The sequence below is a fragment of the Phyllostomus discolor genome, chromosome 4, assembly GCF_004126475.2.
Source record: "Phyllostomus discolor isolate MPI-MPIP mPhyDis1 chromosome 4, mPhyDis1.pri.v3, whole genome shotgun sequence".
Lineage (NCBI taxonomy): Eukaryota > Metazoa > Chordata > Mammalia > Chiroptera > Phyllostomidae > Phyllostomus > Phyllostomus discolor.
The window spans coordinates 167,914,323-167,940,614 of NC_040906.2; the positions used below are offsets into that span (position 1 = coordinate 167,914,323).

The window sequence follows — 26,292 nt, forward strand, 5'->3', positions numbered from 1 at the left end:
ATGAAGATGGACTTAAACATGGAGTTCGAGTCACCTCACCAGAGGCCTTTGGCTCATTTGCACTCATGGCTTTATGTATTCAAATAACTTGGTTTTCCTCCCCCCACCCCGGGGGCAGGGGGAGTCCTGCAGACCACCATCCCATCCCCACTCTGTACGCAGACTCTAACATAAATCATGTCAACAAGAACCATTGCATTTAACAAACTGCAGGACGCGTCACTGTGTTGTTTATAAGCTATAAATAGAGTCTTGTTTTATGTCACTGTTCTGCTAAATTCAGATGTCTGCTTCATTTTATATGTAGGCCCCTGAAAGGGCTTCCCATGCTTTATTGAATACTGTTGAATGTGCATATTTAGCAAGACATTCAAGATGGCAAACCTGAAATACGACCTAGATGGTGTCCATTTGGGTACAGATGATGGTGGCTGTAAGCACTCACCAAATACTTCCAGCTCTCTGACTTCTGTCCTCTTGCACTGGGTAGGGCCCAGCGCCCGGCTCTGGCCCCTGCCCTGGATTGTGAGCAGGAGTGCTGTGTGTGGCTTCCAGCCAGGGCATTTAATAAAGCCATGCAAGACCCTCAGGGCACTCACCCTTCTGTGGAGGTGACAGGCAATATTCCAGACAGTGACTACACTGCCAGCCTGGGGTCCAGAGAGAGGACAATGACCACACAGAGCAGCATCTCATTCCTGCCAACTCACAGTGGATACAGAGCATGAGCAAGAAATAAATCTTTGATAGGATGAGCCCTGAGATTGGAGGGTTGTTTGTGATTGCAGCATAAACTAGTCTCTCCTGCCCTTTACCCCAAATGGTGCCATGAGAAAGGGGTTGGTGTCTCTCGTGATAAGTTAGCAGATTTGTGTAATTGAGTATCTGATGCGAAATGCTATTATCTTGTCAGGGAAAGGTCCCTAAGTCCATAGTTCACTTGGACCCCAATTGTCATGTTCCAAAATCTGAATTAAATAGGCCAAGCAAAATTGAAGAGGGAAAGTTACGGTTATAACCTTCCCAACTGCCAGTTCTAATTTATTGATCTGTCCAAGTTCTTAGTTGTAAACAATAGAAACCACTCTGGCTGGCTAAGTAGAAAATAGACTGATTAACGATCTATTCACTTACAAAATCGTAAGCACAGAAACACCCCTCTGCATGCCAGTGCAGACTGCACTGCCCCCACTGGGCACGGACACCCCTGGGCGCCAGGTGCCTCTGCTAGAATCCTGGCCACCGTGCCACTCCAGGGTCCTTGTGCCGCTTGAATTTCTAAGGTACAATCCAAACTCTCACATAGCTCTTTCTGAATGGTGAGGCCTAAAGTGCAAGGAAAAATTGGAACAAAAAATTTTCTTGGCTTTTTCTTGGGTAGGTAGAGAATTTCTCAAACACGGGAAAGAAATTCGAAGGTGTGGTCAGAAAGAATGCTAAATACCCACCTCATCTGTGGGCATGCGGACTATGGGTAACTAAGGTCTCCAGAGCTGATGTCAGCCCATAACAAGGCACCCAGAGCCTTCCTGGTTTTCTCAGCTCTTCCCTCAGTTCTACCCCAGGACCCTTCCCATGAATCCCTGTTTTCACTAGTTTCAGCTGGGTTCCATCACTTGCAACCCAGGCAGTCCCCAAACAGAAGTAATCATACTTAAAGAATCCCAAACTAGCCAGTTGCAAACAGGGCTGTAAATATTCAGATGCTCTGAAGAATATTTTAGGGGTGTGTGTGTGTGTGTGTGTGTGTGTGAAGTACTTTTCTGCATTTACAGAAAAAAAATCAAACAAAAAACACAAGACCCTAACCTTGGTTTGAGATTCCTGATTGGGATCATGGGCTGCACACTGACTACATTTACGTTCTATACTAAAAGTCTTCACCCGCTCCTGTAAGCAGAGGTACAGCTTCCTGAAGCAGTGATGATATCAGTTATGTGAAACGTATTTTTAAAAACTGGTCAGTGAGTAGCTTTTCCTCTGTGAACTGTTTTGAAATAAAACCTCTTTAAGAGGCTGAAACTTAATAAAAAGAAAAGGCCTCCCAAGTAACTTCTCCTAGACAAACAAACAAAACACTGCAGCCACATCAATCTTGAGTGCATATCCCACCTGAATAAAAATATCGGAAGTATGGTGCCAACTTAGTGCCAAATGCTACCTGGAAGTAAGGTTATCTGTAAGAATACATCTAGATAGAGAAAAAGTTAATCAGTGAAGAAGTTCACACACACAGAAGCACAGATGCTAGGCTTGGATGTTATTAAAAACAAAACCAGACAAAAAAAAACCCTACACTCTATTTCTAGGTGCTCCTATCCAAGATCCTTTAACTAGACTTGTTCAAATAATAGAATTAATATGGGAAAAGCAAAAACCTACGAGCAAAACCATGCAATAATTATACTGAATAGTTAAGGAATGTCAAGAACTTGACTTCATGGGGTAACTTAGAGGTTTCCTCTTTCCCAAAAATGGCTTCGAGGACAGGGAGGTGGCTCTTGGGCTATTTATGGCTTGTGGCTTCAGCTGGCTGGACTGGCTGGACTAGGGTGAGTATCTAAGAGACAGACCTGGGAGTCAAGCAAGGGAGATGAGCCTTGTTATGGTGGCACTCTAGGGAGAAGGTCAAAGAAAGCTGGGCTTTCCAGAGGATTCCAGAGCAGCCCTCCCTCTTCTCTCAAGCTGGACTACTGTGCCATCACCAAGTTCCCCTGACTGCGGAGTCAGCCATGAACAAAACGGAAGACAGCAATACAGGCGTGTTCATTGTGGATGTCAAGGCCAACAAGCACCAGCTCACACAGGCTGCAAAGAGGCTCTATGACATTGACGAGGCCAAGGTCAATGCCCTGCCCAAGCCTGAGGGGGAGAAGAAGGCGTAGGTTTGACTGGCCCTGACTGTGATGCCTCGGGTGTTGCCAACAAAATTGGGATCATCTAAACTGAGTCCAGCTGGCTAATTCTAAATACAAACATTTTTCACTGTAGAAAAGAAAATTTGTATAAATAGAACTATTTTTAGATGGAGTCAGAGCCGCCATCCCAGAGGAAATGTCTTACTCCTTGACACTCTGGAATGTCTGACTTGGGCAACATGGGCTTTGGACGGGGTCAGGCCAACACTTTACAAACAACTGTCCACAAACCTAACGGGCCAGCCGACCTCCCCTCACAAGGACTGATGCTTAAGAACATCTTTGGCATCAGGAACCAGCCGTGTACAGCCAAAGAGTAACTTAGCTTGTTGACACCAATAGAAATCCCTTTCTTCTATTCATGTAATTATTTCCCTTCCTTTTCTAAAAAAAAAAAAAAAAAAAAAAAAACCTTGCCTTCACCCTGTAACCAGAACACTATTTGGGTTTCTGCCTGAATCTGCGTTTTCCAAATAGCTATTCTTTGATCTAATACTTGTTGCCTTTCACTTTGGATTTTATTTTTAGGGTTAGGCTGGTAGATTCCAGCCTCAGTGTGTGTCTCGGGGTAAATGAAGCAGGCTCTTGTTGCTTTCTATGAATCACAGAAGAAAGAGCCAAACTACTTATAAGCACAAGGACTCCAAAGGTATCGCAGCACAGATGGAAAAACTCAAGTGCCTACCACCCTTGACAGTCTCCAGTTTAACTACATAGCTTCGATTCTCTTCACAGACTAAAAAGGAAATCCAATTCAAGAAAACTGATAAGGCTTTCTTTTCCGTGGGGAAAATGGACAGGGCAAATTGCTCTCAAAAACCTAAAAGCTCCACCGCCAATTGTTGAAAAACAATGGAGCCTCCACTGGCTGTTCTTTCTGCCCACAGAATGCTCTCAGAGGAACTGCAGGGTTGGGAAGGAGGGCAGAGGCCTATTCCCCATCTCAGGCACATCAAAGTTTTAATCAAAACCTGCCTTTCTCTTTGTGAAACTAAGCAGCTGCTATTTCACACCCACATATTGCTGGAGAGCATTCAATTACCCTCGACGACTTTGTTTAAAATGAAAAGGCTTTGCCTCCTGAGGACAGTGTGAGAGGATTGATTAATGTTGGGCAGAAGTGTAAGTACACAGAACAATCCTAAGTACTGGAAGCTACAGCTGGGCCATATTGTACAAGCAACTCAAACCTAGCTTCACGTTTTTGGTGAGGAATAAGGGCTTTTAAGGCAATTGGATATGTCAAGGGGCATACTGTGCCGTCTTCTTCCCTCTTCCTTTCTGACGATAAACACAGAACTAGAAAACTAAGAGGAAGATGAGAAGTGATGAAGAAAGACCAAATTTTGCCATATGGTTTTTCAGGAGAAGAGGAAACATTTTCTTTTTCTTTCTGACACATTGTGCCAAAGGATCCGTGACTAACAAACCAAGCCAGCACATTGCTGGGTTCTGTGGCTCTGTAACTCAGAAGTCGCTTTTCTATCCAACATATTAAATGTCAAGGAAAATATCTCCGATGACAGAGAAAAAAATTCTTCAGGGAGCTTGGCCACTGTATGAGCGCCTTCCCTGTGCAAATGAGCCACATATTTTGCTGCTGTCATTCAGGTGAGTTGCCAACCTGTAAGGGAAACATCTACCTAAGACGACATAAAGATGCATAATCATGGAGAACTGTATCTTGGTCCTCTATAAATGCCCTCCAAAACAACTTTACCCATGTAAACATAGTACATGTCTATTTAAGAAAAAAATCAGAAAGGCACACACACACACACACACACACACAAAACAGAGAAAAGAGGAGAGGAAGAAAAAGAATCACAGAGATATTTTGATGCATGCATAGTATGCAGAACCAGGACACTAAGAGCTCTGACGGAATGCTTAACGCCTCTGGAGTATACAGGAAGTTGTGCGCTCCAGGCCAGTCCTAATCGAAAAGAGCAGTATTTCTCCATCATGTGTCCCGAGCCCTCACCTCATTTCACAATGCCCTGAGGTTAGAATCCCTGATGTGAAAGAGGATTTCATACTTAGAGCGCGTTCTTGCATGGTTTGGTGAAAGAAGGGGAAAAGAATTACCGGCGAGGGCTACACTTCACTTCTCTTTCTTATAACGATTATTTTCTTTCAAAAAAGCATAAGCTATGATCAGTGTGGCAATATAATGGCTGATTTTTTGTTTTTCTAACACCTGCAAAGGAAGCACATTGGCAAGAAGCAGCAAACCAATTATTTCATGCAGGTTTTCATCCACCCAGAAAGCCATGCTCAAAATAGATGGAACTTGTTCTCCTTCACCGACCAATCTGGTAGGTGCCTACGGCGAGAACCCAAGAATCTAAACAACATTGTGTATCATTATTCTCAACAGACCAAAGTTAAGTAAAATAAAATCCAAGGAGTTCAACACATAACTTCCAAACTTTATACCAATTATTTAACATTTCAGCACATCTCGATAGGAGGCTAAGAAGGAACAAGATTCGTGCCCCAGGGATACCGAGCTCTGTTCCCAGAAGTAGGAGAACAGATCAGACAAGTCTTTCCAGTTTTGAGGAACATTTTAATTCAACCTAAAAATAAGTGGGAGGGAGAATGAAGCAAATTCAAGAGTCCTGCTATCTAGGAACTTGGGACGGTTAGAATGTATACCCTGAAAATAAGTAAATGAATAAATAGAGCTAGGGAGAAGGAAATCCAGGGAACTTTTTTCCTTAGGAGGCTAAACATTTAATAGTTTAAAAATAACAATAAACTCACTTCTGTCTTATATTTTTAACCAAAGATATTTAGAGTTATGGACAACAGGTTGCAATAGATTCTTCTCTCTTTCACACATTGGTGCTCAGGAGTAAGCATTTACTAGCTGTCACTCAGGGAAACACCATCCTTTCCATCAAGAACAACTCTGGAGACAAAACATTCGATGGGAAATGGATTACCAGGCCACAACACGTGTGAAACAATCACAAATTGGGAATGCATTTCTGCTGCCCTCTCAAACTGGGGGAAGATCAGCAAGGAAGAAGGACCAAAATGGGGAGGTTTCCAGGCAACATCCTTGATCTGAATGTTCAAAGATGGAAAGGAAATAGGTTATAACAACAAATTACATATGGGAACGGCTGAGGCTAATGACTTAGGCAGATTAGTGAAAATTAAAGCTACCATTACCGAGTGCTTACAATGTGCCACACTCCACATAAACGTTTCCTGTTGCTTTTCCTAAGCTAATTTTAACAAAGCTGAGTCCTGGGGTGCAGACTCCGATCTCTCATGTTTGTGGCCCCCTCGCTCCCTAGTTGACCCCTATACTCTCATGGCTTCAGGGGCCCTGCACTGATGACACCCACATTTCCATCTTCAGCCTGGACATCTCCTCCAACTCCGGACCTGTACAGCCAACTGCCTGTTGGACATTTCCACCTGGATGTCTAAAGAATATCTCAAACTCACCGTGTTTAAAACCAAACCCCTGATATCCATCCATTCCCCCTTAAAACAACAACAAAAAAACTAAACAATAATGACAACGGAAAACTACTTCTCCCTCATCTACCTCCAGAACACATCCAAAAGCGACCACTTCTCACACCTGCACTTCTGTCGCAGGCTCTGAGCCACCACCACCATCTCTAGCCTGGGTCGCTGCAGCCTCCTAAAAGTGATGCGAGTGAACTTCCCCTCCAGTGGCCCTCGGAGTCGGTGCACTCCAGACTTTAACACGAGGCACTGCCAAACTTTTACACGTGTAGGACAGGCTCCAGGCACAGACACTGTTGTCCGAAGGAGAGACTAAGAGTGATTCTTGGACAGGTGACAACAGAAACAACAGAGGATGAGAGCCGATGTGAAAGGGAGAATGCAAGGTGGGGTTGAGGATATAAAAAATGGGACACCCAAGAACATCCAGAGAGACAAAAGAATCTGAACTGCAAGAAATATCAAGTCCTAGGTCAAATGTTCCCTCTCCGTTAGCCTTTCTTGACTGTCCAGGTAGAGTTCAAGACCTTGATTATATAGCGTCGGTCACATTACCGGAGGCCTGTGCTGAGTGCCTCCCCAAGTAGGCTTTGAACTCATTTTGTAACCCCAGCACCTGCTGCAGCACCTGGGACCTGGTAAACCCTGGGCCAGAGCGCACTGGATGCGTAACATAGTATTATGGAATGTGCATTAGGAGCATGGAGAAGGAAGAGGCCGCATTCTTCTGCAAGACCAAGTTAAGACTTTACACAGGAAGTGAGGCCTTAGAGATAGAAAAAAAGCATTTTGTGTTTATCTAGGAAGAAAAATAACACTGAAGGGACCACAGTGTGGTGGGGAAAGACGGAGGACAAGGCTTGAGAGGAGGTGGAGGGAAGGAAAGCAGAAGAAATAATTGGGGCATGGGGGTGGATGTGATATTGAAAAGTAGGTTAGAACTAGGAAGCTAAAGAATGCAGCAGACTCAAAGGAAGAGTTTTTCTCTCTACCCCAGAGGAGGGGTGGTGGGGAAGGGGGAGAGTGATGTTTAAAAGGAACAAGGGAAAGCCAAGCAACTGAGTACTCGGGGCTGACGGATATAAGGACCAGGCAAGCTCATACCTGCAGTTCTGAATCTTTTCATTCCCAAGTACCAAGTAAATTTCTGAGCTCCAAAAGGAGGGTGGGAGGCCAGAGGCTCAATCATCTGAGGTTAAAACTGGACTATTCAGTGAGGTGTGAGCCAAGAGGTTAATGAGGTAGGAAGAGCAACACTGTGGAGTGTTGTAAGACAAACCCAAGTTACTACTTGTCTTCCAGGTCAATGAACTCCCCATTAAATGGTGCTGGGGGCTCAATTTCTCACCCCACACCAGCCACCCTGCCGTCCGCAGTGTAATTCAAGGGAAATTCGGCTGGACAGTGGACCTTCCTCACCGCGATGAAGGTAGTATTAAAGCAATTCGCAGTGGATACCCACCCAGCTTTGTCCAGGCCTCGAGGAGAGAACTGGGGAGAACACAGGATACAAAAACATATATATATATATATATATATATATATCAATCACTTCTTTTCTTTCAGTACCCATCACCCATAGTCTCCCCTCACTCAAGTGTAAGGAAGCTCGGTGACGGCAGGGCTTCGTCCTTCACCGCTGCGTGCCCGCGGAGCAGCGGGGCTGGCACAGAGTGGACGCTCAGCAAATTGTGGTTGCATACTGAATGCGCTCTGCTCAGTTCCACTTCGTTATATTGAAGGATGCCACCGGTGGAGCCGCCGAAGAGAGCGCAGGGTTAAGACTATTTTGAAGGTCCCAGTGGGACGGCCTGCGATCCCCGCGCCTCGGCTCTGCAGGGCGGTCGAGAAGGGGATTCGAATCTAGGGCCCACGACTGCACGGTTTGCAACTGACCTTCCAGCTGGGACGCCCGCGCGGGGCGCAGCAGCTCGGCTCCGGCGTACGGCTCCCGCCGCCCCGCGGCGACGCTCGGCGCCCGCTGCGCACGTAGGTCACCTGCCTCCTGCTGGCGCCACGCGGCGGGCCAGGCGCCGGCCGCAGGTGCGCCGCAGGCAGCGGAGGGGCGGGATTCGGCGGGGCGCTGCGGGATGGGGGTCGGGGCCCGGCGCGCCGCAGCTCCGCGCAGAGCCGCAGGCCCACTAGCAGCGCGGCGCCCAGCAGACACCGGCTCAGTGAGCTGCAGCTCCTCCCGGGTGACTTCTCCCTGGCCATGGCCGGGGCAGACCCCAGGGCTGCGTTCGGCGGCCCTCGCGCTGCACCCTCCCGACAGCAGGGATGTGGCCCGGCTGGCCTGGGCTGCCAACTGTGGGAACACCCCCGAGAGCCAGGGCGCGGACTCAGACCCGCCTCCCCTCCTCCTGTCCAAGGAAGCCCCGGCGTAACCTTATCCTGCCCAAGAACTCCCGGACGCTGCAAGAGGCGAATCGCGGAGGGCCGGGCGCGATCCCAGGGGGTGCGGGCAGATCCGTGGGGCAAGAACCTAAGACTAGCATCACCTCGAAGGTCCCTAAGGAGCCTCCCTCCACCCCGGCCTCCAGAACCCGCGGAACTGAAAGCTACATTGCCAGAAAAGGCGCGTTCCTAACGGGAGGGATCCTGGGCCGCAACTTCATTTTCTAGTACTAGCATTGCTGAAGAAACGCGGGATAGGTGAGCCGCCAGGTTTTGCTACAGGGAGCAAGTTCTGATTGTCAAGCAGTTTGGGCCATTAAGGACAATATAAAAATACATTGCACTTATGCCCAGGTTTACAACTTCTCTCCCTCGAGAAAGAAGGGGGAGGAGGGAATAGCACTCGCTCAGTGCAGAATAATCAAATTAGAGTTATTCCATTTCTAAATTCTGCCTGAAGCCAGTCCGTGCTTTCTCTCCGTGTTATGAAATGTGTGGGGGTGACGGAGGAGAGAGAAAAAGCCTGCTAAGATAAGTGACAGCAGGGAGACGGAACAGAAGATACTGGCATGATGTAAATCAAATTAATTTAGCTACACACACACACAGACACACACACACACACACACACACACACCTCCCTGCTGTCTTGCAGAGATACAGAGGGACAAATTTATCTTTCAGCAAAATGCTCCCCAGCTGGTATTTTCCTCACCACCTTGACCTTAATTAATCAGGCTGAACGCTCACAGCCTGAAGTCCAGTGTTGGCTGTTCCATTTTCAATTGTTAATAAAATTCTTTCCCACAACCCTTTTACAGTTTGGGTTTTAGGTTTAGGTTTGGATTTGGGTTTGTTTTCTTTAGCGGTGGCCACGTTTGTTTGTTTGTTTGTTTTTTCATGCTTTACACTTGCATTTTTTCGTGTTTCTGTGTAGACTACCCCTGCTGACCTACCTACCCTCTTTACGTAAGAGCCAACAGAATGAACAAGAGAGGTGAAATGTGGAACCCCCTCCGCGACACCCCATTTGATTTTCAGGAATTTTCTATAGGGAGCCCTCCTCTCTAAAACCCCCCTGGCTTAAGAAAGACCCAATTTATTCCTCGTCACTGTACAGAGCGCTTGGCCTCTTTCTCTCGGGTAACAACACTCAACCCAATCTAGTCCGTTCGCTGAGCACATCCGGTCCTCCGGCTCCCGCGTGTTTCATGATGACTGACTCCTTTTCCCTTAGATGCAGCCCTCCAGCCACTGCAGACGGGCTCTGTTTTAAAGAATCCAAGCAAGTGCGTTTTTCCTGACACAGGCTCTAAGAAAAAAGTTGACGCCCTGCGTCTGTTTAAACAACATGTGTGGCAATGCCAGCTATGCGATCTGTGTTGAATGGAGATTCTGCCTCACAGAAGCTGTTAGGCTTCGAACAAAGTACTCCACCTCTCAGTTTTCGGCTGGATAAATAGACCTATGTATCCGGTAAAATTACAGAGATCACATACAGTACCATATGTTTAGTACCTAAGTAATACCTGCTCCACAGATGGTAAGTAATAGCAGTTATTTTTATTATTTACCATTAAAGAAAATCGTGGATGTTATCATGGAAAACAAAATTTAAGCATTGGTTCCAAGGGGGGTGAATCTAACAAAGTATAAGGAGATTTGTAAATGACTTACACAGGCTTCCCCGGAGTTAGGAAGACCCAGCAATGGAGAAACAACCCTTAAGACTCAAGATCCCACAAGTACCCTCTATTAAGTTGCAGTGGTATTTGAGGCATGATTTGTATTTGCTTGATAAACCTGGGTCACTGGTGTCTGATGTAGACTTCAGTAGAAGCTTTATTTTTTCATGCAACCTACAGTGTCACTAACTACAGAAGCAATCGTTTGAGGGTTATACCACTAAGTTATGCCCTCTGCTCATCTGTTGAGTTGCTCTCCAGAGGGGAAAAATGAGGAGTATCCTATATTAGTAAAATGGGGATATTTAATAAGACTTTGGACTGGGGGGTGGAGAGGGAGACACCAGAACAGTGTAGCTCTTTAAGAGAATGGGCAAAATGACCTCATATTTTCCCTTCTGTCATGTCTCTGGTTCTCTAATAATGTTTCCATTATGAGGGGAAAATCTAAATAAAAATGCAATATTTAAATGCCCTTTTCCCTTTTGCAACAGTCTGTATGTGTTTATTACTAATAAAAAGGAATTGTTTGCACGTACATAGCATCATTAACTTTCTAGGAAGAAATCTCCCACTTTTAACTTCCACACAATATTTCCCTGTGTCATGGATGAGAATGAATAGTGAGATGGGTCAGTTAGTAGGCTGGACAGACAAATCCAATCACCGTCGTAGCTGAAAAGCAGTCTTTCATTCACGACCTTTGCTTTTCGCATAGAGTCGAACTTGTCTTGGTCGTTTCTGGATATGTTTCAAAAATGCAGATAATCATTAACCACTGAGATGTACATTGGTTAATTAAACTTTCAGGTCAGTAAATCACAAAAGCAGCCTTCATTAGATCATAAATTACATCCTCCTTGAGGTTTCAGCCAACGAAATGAGTAAAACAGAACATTTTTACTGCTATCTCCTAGACACCAGACATTGCAAAATGCACACATGCTGTAGTGCACTGCCTCTCACACTGGGTTAATTTCGCCTCTCAGGGACATTTGGCAAATTTCTGAAGACATTTCTGGTTGTTACTATAGGAGATGGCGGGGAGAGGATGCTACCAGCATCTAATGAGTAGAGAGCAGGGAGGCTGCAAAACTTCCAATGCAAATGATAGCTTTCTGCAAAGAATTATCCAGTCCAAAATGACCAGAAAACTGAAATTGAGAAACCCTGATGTTGTACAACATAGATGTTAATGTAGCGACTTTTTAAAAAGATTTTATTTTATTTTTTTTAAAGAGAGGGGAAGGGAGAGAGGAAGAGAAACATCAATGTCGATGTTCAAGAGAAGCATCTGTCAGTTGCCTCTCAATCCCACCCCAAACTGGGGACTTGGCCCACAACTCAGGCCAGTGCTCTGACCGGGAATCAAACTGGCAACCTTTTGGTCTGCGGGACAGCATTCAACCCACTGAGCCAACTTTTAATTCTAGACTGTCCAGAGAGAAAACAGGCTGACAGTCCAGGATCCTCACTTCCACTAAGTAGTTATTTCTGCTCCATAATGTGAAGTACTCAGCCTGAATTAAAGTAATCAGATTCAGGGGGGAATAGAACTGGAATTTCTGGCATTAATATCTGCCTTCACCCCACCTATGCCCATCATCATTTCCCCATGTGGTGCATGTTCATCGTGGAAAACTCACACAAGCAACAGAAGATATTGGCAGTCGTTCGCACAGCGTGATTTAGAGACAGCCACCCTCTCGGACGTTTTTCTATGCATATACATTGTTTGCAAAAATGAGATCATATTCTTATGATGTCTAGAATTTTCTTTAAAACATCCAGTTGGGAGGTGAGAGATAACTTGGGGAATAAATGAAGCAAGAATGGCTGAGTTTATCATTGTTATAGCTGTGCGATGGGGTTCACAACTCTCTATTGTTGTGTTTGAAATATTTCATAATAAAAATGCCATTAAACAGTAGCTTATTGGCCTACATTAATTTTTTATTGTAGCAACATTGGTTTACAACATTATATAAGTTTCAGGTGTACAATGTTGTAATTTGACATCTGTATATTCCATACCATGCTCACCACCAAAAGTCAAATTTCCATCCATTACTATGCAATTGACTCTCTTTACCCATTTGGCCCTCCCTCCAACCCCCTTCCCATCTGGTAGCTACCAATCTGTTGTCTCCCTCTATGAGTTTGTTTTCGTTTTATTTTGTTTGTTCATTTGGGTTTTTTTCCACACATGAGTGAAATCATAGGGTATTTGTCTTTCTCCATCTGACTTATTTCCCTTAGCATAATACCCTCAAGATCCATCCATATTATTGCAAATGGCAAGATTTCATCTTTTTTTTGGCTAAGTAGTATTCCATTGTGTATACGAGTATATTCCATATCTTCTTTATCCATTCACCTGTTGACGGACACTTAGGTTACTTCCATGTCTTGGCTATTGTAAATGGTGCTGCAATGAACACGGGGGTGACATAACTTTTCAAATTAGTGTTTAGATAAATACACAGAAGTGGAATTACTAGATCATATATATTCTATTCTTAATTTTTTTGAGAAACCTCCATACTGTTTTCCATACTGGCTATACCAATTTACACCCCCACCAGCAGTATATGAGGGCTCCTGTTTCTCTGCATCCTTTCAAACACTTGTTATTTCTTTTATTTTTATGACGGCCATTCCAACAGGTGTGAAGTGATATCCCATCATGCTTTTGATGCCCATTTCCTTAATAACTAGTGATGTTAACACCTTTTCATGTACCTTCTATGACATTTTTAATGGCTACATTTACCATGACTTAACCAATCTTCCACTGTTAAATGGTTAGACCATTACCAAGTTTCATTTTATAGACAATGCTGTGATGGACATCTTTTAGCTCAACCTGATAGGTCAGATGTGGACTGTGAGCGAAAGAGAGCAGTCAAGGATGATACCAAGGTTTTTCCAGAGTGTTGGAAGAATGAAGTTGCCATTAACTGAGAAGGAAAGGACTCAATTAAAAATGATTTGGGGTGGAAAATTAGGAGCGATTTTGGTGGTCTTGTTAAGTTTGGGACTCCATCCAAGCTCGGGAAGACGTCCAAGTGGAGATGTCAAATAGGCAGTTTTGTTGAAAAGACTAGAATTCAGGAGAGCAGTGAAGGCTGGAAATGTACATTCGGTCATCAGCATGTTGACGTTGAGTGAGGCAGGGGAGAAACATTTGAGGACTTAGCCCTGGGTCCCCCAATATAAAGTCAGGAAGCCGAGGAGTAACTTCCCTTACTCTACTTCCTTTGCTGTACTGGAAACCGAGTGAAGAAGGTATTTCTTGAAGGGACTGAGAGGTCTAATAAAATGTGGCCTGAAAATTGCCCATGAGGTTTGGTGACACGATGCCTTCTTCATCATCTGTCCCTACTAGAACGTAAATCCCACGAGGTCAGGACTTCATTTGCCTTGATTATTGCTGTAACCCCAGTTCCTAGAATAGTACTGGCATGCACTTTGTATTCAATAAATAGTTGTTGAATTGAAGAGTGAAAAATGAATCAAACCTGTGTGCATTCATTGTTTCATTATGTTAAATTTTAAGAGTAGAATCACTAAGTTAAAGCAAAATTATAGGTCTTTTGTGGTGAAGTGCTATTATTAATTTTTAATACATAAAAAATGCTGTATTACTTTCATTTAAAGACCATCAAATATTCCTTTGTTTTCAGTGGGAAACCTCAAAGGAGAGCTTGAGCCAGCCTCTGACAGGCAGATAAACGAGCAGTTTATTTTTAGTTCCCCCTGCTCCTTCTATCACTACACTTGAACTCTCCTGAAATGCCCACCCCAAACTGCATCCCACATGGGATTAGTGTTCACTTGACTGTCAATTAGTTTCCTCCTCCCCACCCTGAGGATGTAGCTAAATATTAAGATACTAGATCAACATCACTTAAGGCCCCATCAGAAATATCCATGTTAAAGGAAGAACTCGCCAAAATGAAAATTTTCAAGACCTAGAACAAAGTTATATTAGAATGACAGGCACCGGACCCACTATTTGTGGCTGGGAGCCCTGCCTAAAATCACACCACTGCCTCGTCCACAACCTAACAAAGCTGTCTCTGGGCTGGTCTTGTGGAAAATGCCTGGGGAATGGCTTAATGCCCTGGCCTGCTTGGGAAAGAGAGCTTGAGCCTTGCCTGCCTCCTTTGAATCCCTAACACAGAGTTCTTCATCCGGTGACTAGCATTTACTTTATCCTTCCTCTAAACAGACAGTTTTTCAAGCATAAGGATGGGGTCTTACTCACCTCTGGACCCCCTGCAATGCCCTATGTGAATGGGCCTCTCTCACATCTCTGGAACTGTGGACAAGCAACAGATATCACACCCAACCCTACTGAGATCAGACACCAGAGAGCACATTTATTGCAGCAATCCCGCTATTCATCCATCCTAACCAACAAAGAACCATACTCAAACCTGTGATGGCTCACAAGGAACATCTCCAACCTGGCCCATTTTTTCCCTCAAGGAACGGGTGAAGAATTGGAGAATGCCCCATACAAGCCATTGGGGAAAAGAACTAAGGTGAAAGAGGTGGGTGGGTATCAGGGGAGCAGCCGTGGCAGCTGGTAGCTCCAGAAAGTTCCTAGAAGATGCATCTCTCTCCCTCTCCCCGCCCCCCCCCCTCTCTCTCTCACACACACACACACACACACACTTACTTTCCTGGATTCTGAAAAGACCTCTGAGGCATTTTAGATAGGCTTATCCACACACATTAACTCCCATGACGAGAAATTCTTGGGTTTTATGACAGTAAAATAGTTTAGGTTAAGAATGAGCAAAACACTGCCAGGTCCGCAGGACCACCTATGGAGCACTCCCCTCCCTCCCCCTCAGCGCATCTGATCATCATGACACATGCCAGAAATAATCTCCCAGCTACAGACCACTTTGAAGTCAAAGGCATTCCTGGTTGAAATTTTCCCAAAGTCAAGGGCTTAAAAACCCTTTTAAGGTCAGAAAAGATCACCAGGAAACTGACAGGATGAAGTGAAGCACAGCATGCCCAAGGGCAGAAATCTCAAGGCGCTGTCACTGCAGCTTAGCTTGTGAATATATTAAAAATCCTGAGGTCAAAAGCCATTTTACTTTCTCATCGCATCACTGCTCCAACCCTAGGGAAAGCATAATAACCACATTATTTTCAGATCATAACCAGGGGCTCTCAAGCGTTCGTGGGAACCACCTGGGGAGTTATGTAAATGTAGGCTCAGAAGCCCCACCTCCATAGATTAAGTCAGAGGTGAGTCCCCAAGATCTTTATGTGAGTAAATTCCAACATGTAGAAGCCTCGGCATAGAGGTGCCCCAGCCACGGTGATGGTTGTGGGGCGGGGAATGCAGGAAGCGGTTATTACAGGGTGTTTGAGTGTCCATCCATGGATGGCTGCACATGTTCTCTCTCAATCCTCTAAATGTAGTTGCTAACAAAGTTTTAGGCATGAACAAGGGGTTCCCATATTCAAAAGTTCAGGAGCCCCCTTGACGCCCATTCTCTTCTCCCTCGTGACTCCTGATGGAAAGGCGAAAGGACTTCAAAGAGAAGAGACTCCTTCCTCCCTCCCCTTCTTCCTTCTTCCCTTCCTACCTGCCTTCCTTGCTCCCTCCCTCCCTCCCCTATTTGCTCTGGGACTTTCCAGAGCTCTCGAATGAAGTAGAAGGGAACTGGGGTCATCCACAGTATATTGTGCAGCCAGAGTTGCCCCAGGCTTACTCTAAGTACAGCCACAGAGATCTGATCAAATCACTGGGGAGGACTAAGGAGGGGCTGTAGGAGGAGGTTGCCCAATTAAACGCTTAACAGTCTAGGACAGCGTTTGCCTCCAGAGAGCATGGAATTATGGGCAAAAAGATCTGACATAAAAGGAGGGCAGAGGCTGACTCTCAGCTCTCTTCCTTGCAGACGCCTGGATGGTTGTGCTGCAGCTGCCTGCGGATGTTATTTTGGATGGTCGAAGGAACTCTGGGCACAGCCTGCGATGGGGCTGGCCTGGCAGGGGGTGGCAGGGTTATTCTTTGGGTGTTTTAGAGGGAACAGGCTCTGAGGCAGAAGCCTACCATTCTTCCAAAATTGTGTACCTTTTGTATTTTATGTCCTTTTAGTTTGTAAACTAAGAGTTTAGCCTCAATTGATAGGCTTAAGTGATTCAAGCTATAACTAAAGAGTTAAAGGTTTTAGCCTTAACTGATAGGCTTAAGTGGCTAATGCGTGAGGAGAGCTGTTATTCTAAAATTACGTAGCTTTTGAATAAAGACTCCTTTTCTTTATCACCAAACCTCTGCCTTTGGAATTTTGCCTGGAGGGTGGTGGCGGGCAGCAGGACCCCACTTGCTGTTTGGTAACAGCCACACCTTGAAATCTGCAACCTCCCGTGTTGACACCCTTCAGGGCCAAGCAGGTCCATGGTATTCGTTCAGACGGAAAAACATGCACAGAGCCATTGGGATGTCTGGCCTGCCTTGATTCACGGGTGGGTGAGCTCTGCACGCTGCAAGCTACGTGTCTCTCTGCATGTCTCATGTCGTGGACCTTGCTCCCCAGTGTGGCACCCACCGTGGCCCTTGCATGCGTCTCCCACCACCAATATCCCAACAAGGAGTCCCTACCTGTTTAAGTACTAGAGTGGAACAAAGCCAGAAAACTGCCAGAACATTACATAACATAACAGAACATAGTTCTGTGCATACAAGCTCACTTTATGTTATGGGAACAGTTTATTGGACCCAGTCTCAAGGCTAAGAGAGCACTAGTTATCAGGCCCCCCCAAGGCTGTGGGAACACTGCTCCCCTAGTTACCCAGACACCTGGGCAAAGAAGCCAGACTGCCTCCACTTACCCTACACAGCCTCTCTGGGAGACAGTGCCCTTGCACTCACTGTGGGACCCCCGAGAGTCTGGGAGACGTAGACTCGGGAAAGCAGTCTAAGGAAACTAAGGCGAAAGGTCAGCTGAAACAGAAGACCGGAGTCTCAGCTTGGCTTCTCTCCTTTCAGCTGCTCACTGGCAGTGTGGCCTTCGCCGACCTCTCTGTGCCTCAGTTTCCTCCTGGGTAAACTAGAGACAGTAACAACAACTTTCTCATAGGGCTTTTGTGGTCATTGAAAGAGGTAATGTATTCGAAGGACTCAGTGTGGGTGTTGGTGTCGTTCTTCTGGCCCAGAGCAAGTGCTGTCACATGTGATGTGTGGTCACTGCTGTGCACAAGAGAAAAGACGTTTAATTTTGCCCTGCTTTCGATTCCTCTTACCCTCAGGCTGAATCGTCTGTTTGGGGGCTTGGGCTGAGTGAGTCTTCACTCCACTGACATAAGAGGGGAAATGAAAACCATGGCTCCACTTTGGTGTTGCTGCTGAGCCCACAGTCTGTCCTTTAGAATCACTGCACTCCAGGGCCTATCTCACTACGGTTTCCACTGTTATTCCGGGAAGCACACTGATCCGACTTAGTCAGTGAGTGGGTCTTTTCCTTGTCCCTTCGATGGGCAGTATTCTGAACCGTGCCCCTTCCCCCCTGTCGTTCTGATTTCTATGGTTTGGGCGCCGTGCAGCCACACCACTTTCCTCCCGGTTACCTTTCTCAGCCTGTTTGCTCCGCTCACTTTTACACTTTGTCTCTAAAGCAGGCTCGGCACACTGCGCTGGCTCCAGCACCTGTGACTCCTTGGAACCTGCCCCTCAGAATAACAGCCACAGCCTGACCACTGGACTATGAATTTGCACCCTGCATGTTAGACACAAACCCAAACGCAGAGCACTCATCCCTAACACCCCCGGGAATGTTCACGGTGCAGAAGGAGAATTTCCAGAGAGCAGACTCCTCCCAGAGGGGATAGAGGCCAGGAGCTCTCCCTTCTCACCCCCTTCCTCGGTAGCTTAGGGGGTTGCTCAGAGAGGGAGAGGAACGCTGTCTTGAAGGAATGCGGCCGTTGCTAGGAGAGAGGCAGGAGAAACGGCTCCCTGTCACAAAGGGCGGCCGGGAGGAAGGCAGCTGTAGGCCAGATGGCAGAAGAGCGGAGCCCAGTTTTGGTGTCTGGCTAACATTATGTAGTTGCCATTAGGTGCTTCGACTGAAAAGTATGAGATCACTGGAACAGGCTTTTAATAGCTGCAGTTCTTATTGTAATGTCTTTGTGGGTTTTTAATTCAGCCTTTAGTGTGGGGAAATTGTATGTAAAAATCAGGAAACAAATCCCCATTATTGACAGAACTTCCACAGATCAGGTACCGCAGCACACAACTGCCTCTGAGCGGTTGTTTACCAGCCTCAGTACCACAGCGGATACAGGGATGGGGGGACATGGGTGGTGACGCATTTATTTTTGGCTCCCATGTGGTAACCAGCTTCTGGCAGGGAGACGAGCTCGGGGGAAATGTGTGCAACTGAGGATTTCAAGAACCCTGCAATACTGGACTTGGTATACAGAGACCCAGCCTTCAGGCGCCCTACATGCCAGCCGGCCTCTCCACTGGCGATACCCCAAACACCGCTGCACTCTCTCCTGCCTCGTGTGTTCCTCCGCCTCGAAGGAGCAATACCACCCTGCCCCGGAGGTGAGAAGATCCTAGGCAGGTTTGAAAAGAGCAAGCTGAGCAGTTTGGATTGTATTTAATGGCTAATGGGCAGTCGTTGATGGGTTTTTTGAGCAGAAAGCGCTGGTATGGATTCCAGGTTGAGCCTGCTCCAGGCCTTCACAGACCCTGAGGGTGTAGATTATGTCACTGCCCCACCTCCGCCTCACGTACTTCCGAGTAAAAACAGTAGCAAACAGTAACACACAAAACATCAGCTATATCGGCATTGAAAAAGCTTGATTCTACATCTTCTGAATGTAAAATTCTGAAGGCAAAAAGAGGCTTCTTTTCCAGGTCTTTCTCTCCTCCTCACCACTCGAGACGGATGTAGATCTTTTTCTTTACTGTCGAACGTTCTCCCGGAGATGGACTCAATTTTATAAGGTTTGAACACAGAGGTCCAACAAAATAAAGTGGTCATTGCCCATCTACGCATTTTCTTCACCCAAAATTAGATAAGGGCATACATAGCACCATTGTTTCAGGATAAACCCCCTCATGTTTGCTGTGGCCTCGCAGAAGGCACTGAGAATAGCCTCGTAGCACCGCTTCGGTGCATCTGATGTGTCTTGAAACCTTTAAAAGCTCCACTAGTGAAATTTTAAGGGAGTCTTCCTTTTGTATAGTGTATTACATTAGAGGCCTCCTGAGTTTGGAAGACAATAATGAAAACGGTTTGCAAGGCACACAGTCGTCTTCAGATTCAGTTTCAGCATGGGGGGAAATGGTGAGCACTGGACACCACATAGGACAAAATTCTTCCTTCTGCCTGTCAATTTCACAAAGGGTCCTTTAAAAAAAACAATTAAGTTAAATAACTGTCTCGTGGATAAGAAATAAAAATCAAAACTAAATCCACAGCCTGTCACAATCAGAGGAACCCTCTCTAACACAGAGGTCTTCACCTCTGTGTGGACCACCCTGCTGCAGCAAAACTCGGCTCTTTCTCTGCAGCCCACTTCAAACCCATGTGAAACAAAGGGGAGAAGTTCCATTATTTTTCAGGCTTTAACATCTCAGGATAAATTGGCTGTTCATCTACTATTTATCTGCCATTGTTAGAAATTAAGTCTTTGTTACTGAAAGGGGTAAAACTTAGCTGGCTGGGCAGGTCAATAGAATTATTTCTCTTCTCAGACAATAGAGGGTAGGAATATAATGATTAGCAATGTCTTTTTAAAAAGTCTTCCTTTCATTAGTATTTCATGATCCAGAAAAAGGCTTTTTGAATTTATGAGAAAAAGACAGCTCCTAAGGTTCAACAGCTTTGTGTATCAGAGAAATTTTCTGCAACCCTGAAACCTAAGTACCTACCAAAAAAAAAAAAGCATATTCTTTGCACAATCTACTCTCAGATCCACAGGAAAGCCTTCATAATTAACACTCTTAGACTCCGTGTAGGTCAATGCTAAGCCCTGCATTACTGCATTGAGGGTCGTCAATGGCTGGAAGATCAGAGAGAGAGGGAAGAGCTCCGACCGCAGACAGCGCTCCGGCACTAGGAGCAGCAGCTCTGCTCTGAGTAGGCAGACTGCGCCAACTGGCTTCACGCTTTGGCCCCACGTGGTTTTTTTGGAAACTACTTGTCACGAAATTTTATGATCTGTTAAAAAAAAGTGTAAGAACATTCCTTCTTACCTACCTTACAAGGATGGTGGAAAGACTATAATTAGACAGTTGTGAAATGCTTCAAATTCTCCTAGGAAAGCCTGCAGAAATGCTTTGTAGACAAACACGTACACTGGAACTTCAGAATGGTGAGAATGCCCCCATCTCACAGCCTTCTCCCGTTAAAAGCCCAGGGTTCTGCTGACCAAGCAGTCAGTTCCCTCACCCCTGAATAGCTCTTTAAAATCGTTTTACTTGAAGCCCCAAAGTATTTCATACATGAGTGACAAAAAGAAAAAAGAACTGCACCGCCTATCCAAACCCTTCCTGGATTAGTCAGAAGAGAAATTCCAGCAGCCATGCCTTGTCTAGGAGAGAAATATTCCCATCACCCCCGCCCTTTCTGTCCTCAAAACACATTTTCCTTTGTCTCCTTCTAAGTGCAAGAACTAGCAAATGCACTGCCTACTGTTTACAATCAGTACATATCACCATACTCTGTTCTTTCACTTAAGCCCTAATGGGGAAAGCATGGCCCACCCTCAGCAAAACTGTGTCTTAATACCTCCGTGCTCGGCACATCGAACCTCAGCAACAAACACTTCCACCTCCAACAGAGACACAACATGTGTGTGTTTCCCAAACATTCCCACCTTTTACTCCACCACCCTGCCCATCCCCAGTGCTACATTATCAGAATCAACTTTCATCTAAGACCTGATACACATTCACATTAAGTTGTAAGTCACTAGTATCTGCTGAAGCAGATACACCTTCCTAAATATTTTCACTGCATATGCCTCTCCTTTTCGGATTCTGGCATACCTTCTCTTCCCACAACCTATGCCCAGTGAGCAGAGCAGAAGGGAAATTTCATTATTTTTTTTAAATCTGTATATACATCAAACTAAGAAGCTTCTGCAAGGCTAAAGAAAACACCAACAAAATGGAAAGAGAACCAACCATATGTGAAAACATATTTGCCAATGATACCTCGGACAAGGATTTGATCTCCAAAATATATAAAGAACTCACACCACGCCACACCAGGAAGACAAACAATCCAATTTAAAAATGGGCAAAGGACTTGAACAGACACTTCTCCAAGGAAGACATACAGAAGGCCCAGAGACATATGAAAAAATGCTCAGCATCACTAGCCATCAGAGAGATACAAATTAAAACCACAATGAGACACCGGTCAGAACGGCCATCATAAACAAAGCAACAAACAACAAGTACTGGTGAGGTTGTGGAGAAAAAGGAACCCTAGTACACTGTTGGTAGAATGCAGACTGGTGTAGCCACTGAGGAAAACAGGATGGAATTTCCTCAAAAAAGTAAAAAATGGAACTGCCTTTTGACCTGGCAATTCCACTGCTGGGATTATACCCTAAGAACCCTAAAACACTAATTCAAAAGAACCTGTACACCCCAGTGCTCATAGAACTGTTATCTGCAGTAACCAAGTGCTGGAAATAGCTTAAGAGCCCATCAGTAAATGAGTGGATTAAAAAACTATGGTACATTTACATGATTGAATACTATGCAGCAGAAACAAAGAAGGAGCTCCTACCCTTCACAACAGCATGGATGGAACTGGAGAGCATTATGCTAAGTGAAATAAGCCAGGTGGTAAAAGACAAATACCATGTGGTCTCACCCATAAGAGGAACATAATCAACAAAACAAACAAATGAGCAAAATAGAACCAGAGACCTAGAAATAAAGAACAAACTGACAGTGACCAGAGGGGAGAAGGGAGGGTGATAATGGGAAAGAAGAGGAAGGGACAAGCAATGGAACATGAATAGAGGACCCATGGGCACAGACAAAGAGGGAGGTTGACTGTGGGAGTGGGGAGAATGGGGTTGGGGTGAGCAGGGGGAAAAGGTGGGACAACTGTAACTGAACAACAATAAATTTAAATATATAAAAAAAGTTTAAAAACCCGTTTTTAATAACAGAGGTGTGGTGTGCATAGGAACAGTTTGGAGGATGAAAAATAAAAGGACTTGGGTTAAAGAAAGGAAATCCTAAGAGTGGAATTTCAGCTGAAATGTGAAGGCAGGGAACCCAGGGAACAGAGGGCACCCCCCGATGCTGCTCGACTTGGGTGCTGCCTACTCTACCCACGGGCTCCCCTCACCCTGATCACAGCGCCACACAGTGCCAAGCACTGGGAGCTACATGATGGAGATGATGGTGAGCACTCCTCCGGCACCTGGTATGGTTGGTATGTAGCATTCAGTTGCAGATAACAGATGCTACGTTTATGTTAATGTAAGCCGAAAGGTACTTATTTCCCAGTATTTGTGGCTGCCTAATCACGGAAAAGTAGAGGAAGAGGTAGGTGCTGACTGAGCGTGTGTTGGGGAAGCAGCTGCCACTACTGTCAACTGCAGCCGCTGCAGAGCCACAAGGTGTTGCCGCCACCCACTCCAGCGGTGTGGGGGTTTCTGGCCCCGCCTCTTTCCACACTTTGCTCCGTTCCAAGCCCACGCTTCATGCAGATGCATCAGTCCATAGGAGCCTAAGCCACAAGTGGAACCCTAGCTGAAAGAGAGTATAGGAAATAGAGTTTTTACTTTTCAAGACTCTGCAGCACATGCAGAAAGGCACATTGTAAAGAGAAATGTGATGAGCAACTCACAGAACCTACTCTTGTATTCCTAATGAGGGAAGTTCCAGTAAAACTGAAGACCAATCTGGAAGTAAAATACCTTTATTATAACTATTCCATGAAACATTTTTTGTGTTTTCCAGTTTTCCTAGTCTCTGTTTTAAAAAAGCTAAACGCAATTTACTTTCTTTCAATGACCCAAAATTATAACCATAAATATTAATTACTGTGCAGCAAAGAGCAGCATACGCACAGTATATACACACATATACACTCATATGTGTGCATATGTACATAAAATGCATTCATAACAAAATAAGGAGGAATACAGTCCTCCTTGTTCCTATAACTGGTCACAAGGTCAAAACTGGCAGTAGCAACTACCTTCTTCCACTACCTCAGCTGTGTTCCCTTCAGTAAGCCCTGCAGCTGGTCCCGGTTCTTACCTGGTGGGTGACATAAACCTCCGTTCCTGAAGGGTCTGGACCATTAGTAGTTTTGTAGTTCAGCTTGTAGTTTTCCATTGGCCTTAATCACAAGGCATGGTAATACTAGGAGACACCCTAAGGGACCTCCTGTTTTCCAGACATACTCTTCCTTACCTCCTTGTGGAGCAGTAGTCCAACCTCCCCTTGGTAGTCAGAATCAGTCACCCCAGCCAGCACGCTAACTCCCTTCATTGCCTATTGATTCAGAGGTATGAGGAGCCCAACGTGGCTGGTGATAGTCTTTACTTCCAGTTCAAAGGAACCATTGTTGCGTCTCTTCGTAGAAGCATTCCTCCTTCTGGAACTAAGACTTCTAGGCCAGCAAAGCATTTGGCTGTGGGAGCAGTGTGCAAAATTTTGCTGGTAGGTCACTAGGTGCAATAGTGAGTGGTGCCACTCCCATTTTTACCGCTTGCTTCCTGGACCCATGAGCTCCAGCTGGCAGAGAGATAGCACCAGGCACTGGATACTGACTCAGAGCACAGACGGCCTTCTGGAGAACCCTGCCCCAGCTCTGCAAGGTACCTAGCTGGCGCTACACCTGAGTTTTCAAAAGGCTGTTCCACCATTCTATCACACCAGCTGCGTCAGGATGGTGAACAACATGGTGAGAACAGTGAGTTCCCTGAGCACAGGCCCGTTGTCACACTTCTTTTGCTGTAAAGTGAGTTCCTTGATCAGCAGCAATGCTGCATGGAATACTGTGATGGTGGATAAAGCGTTCTGTAAGTCCACAGATGGTAGTTTTGGCAGAAGTATTGGGTGCAAAGCAGGCAAATCCATACCCAGAATGAGTGTCTATCCCAAGAAAAACAAAAGGTGCCCCTTTCATGGTAGAAGTGGTCCCATGTAATCAGCCTGCCACCAGGTGGCTGGCTGATCACCGCAGGCAGTGGTGCCACATCAGGGACTCGGTGTTGGTCTCTGCCACTGGCAAACTGGGCTTTCCACAGCGGCCACAGTCAGCTTGGCCTTGGTGAGTGCAAGTCCATGTTGCTGAGCCCATGCACAACCTCCATCCCTGCCACCAAAGCCACTTTGTTCACAAGCCCATTGGGCGACAACAGGGGTGGCTGAGGAAAGAGACCGATTGTATCCACAGACTGGGTCATCCCATCAACTCGGTTATTCAAGTCCTCCCCTGCTGAGGTCATCCTTGGGTAAGCATTCCCATGGCAACAAGTGTCTTCACATTCTGTGCCCATTCAGAGAGTTTGATCCACATGCCTCTTCCCCAGAGTTCCTTGTCACCAGCTTCCAGTCGTGTTCCTTGCAAGTCCCTGGCCATCCAGCCCAACCATTAGCCATCACCCATGAATCAGTGTCTAGTCCCACATCAGGCCATTTATCCTTCTAAGCAGGTTCATTGCTTGAAGTTCTGCCCACTGGGAGATTTTCCTTCACCACTGTCCTTCCCGGAAGTCCCAGAAAGGGGCTCCAGTGCTGTGCCTGCCCACCTTCAGCTGGTGCCTGTGTATCGTGCAGAACCATGTGTAAAGCAGGCCTAGGTCTTCTCTTTCGCTAATCGTAGGGAATGCCCATGAGGCCACAGGTACGGGCTGCGGGCAAGAAGGCAGCATAGCATTCGGACCATTCTTCATGTAACTTACTTGTGCCTGCGGGACCTGCTTGGACCCAATCACTTATATTCTACTTCCGTCTGATGATGGAATGCTGCTGTGCACACTCAACATCACGGCTCGGTGGGTCGGATAACACCCAGGTCACACCGAGCAGCTCAGGCCACATGGTGACTTGGTAGCCCATGGTCAAGTCTTCATTCTCTGCTGAGGCCCAGTAGCAAACCAAGAGCTGCCTCTCAAAAGGAAAGTAGTTATCTGCAGATGGTGGCAGGGCTTTGCTCCAAAATCCTAAGGGCCTGTGCTGGACTCACCAACAGGGGCCTGGCAAAGGCTCCAGACAGCCTCCCTGTCTGCCACGGCCACTTCAAGTACCAGTGGATCCGCTGGGTCGTACAGCCCAAGGGGCAGAGCAGCTTGCACAGCAGCCTGGACCCGTTGTAGAACCTTCTCTTGTTCTGGAACCCACTCAGAACTAGCAGCATTCAGGTGACTCAGTAAACAGGCTGGGGTAACACACCCAAATGAAGAGTGTGTTGCTTCCAAACCCAAAGAGGCCCATAGACGCTGTGCCTCTTCACTGTGAGAGGGGCCACATGCAACACCTCCTTCACCTAGAAGGAGTATCTCGCTGTGCCCCACACTGCTGGACCCCTAGAAATTTCACTAAGATGGAAGTCTCCCAAATTTTTGTCAGGTTTATCCCACCTTCTGACATCTAAATGTCTCACTAATAAATCTAGAGTACTTCCTGCTTCTTGATCACGAGGTCCTATCAGCATAGTGTCATCAGTGTAGTGGACCAGCGTGATACCTTGTGGACGGGAAAGGTGATCAAAACCCCTGCGAACTAAACTGTAACACAGGGCCAGAGAGCTGATGCACTGCTGAAGTAGAACAATGGA

General features: G+C 46.0%; 1 protein-coding gene across 1 annotated transcript in view; it reads right to left on the reverse strand.

Moving 5' to 3' along the window:
• Positions 1 to 9,358, reverse strand: part of METTL24 (methyltransferase like 24) — a 94,820-nt gene extending 85,462 nt beyond the window's left edge. Inside the window, exon 1 of the mRNA XM_028510358.2 lies at positions 8,307 to 9,358. Within this exon, the coding sequence (XP_028366159.1) occupies positions 8,307 to 8,624 (318 nt within the window). The 5' untranslated portion in view covers positions 8,625 to 9,358. The remainder of the gene's footprint in view (positions 1 to 8,306) is intronic.
• Positions 9,359 to 26,292: the final 16,934 nt, after the last annotated feature.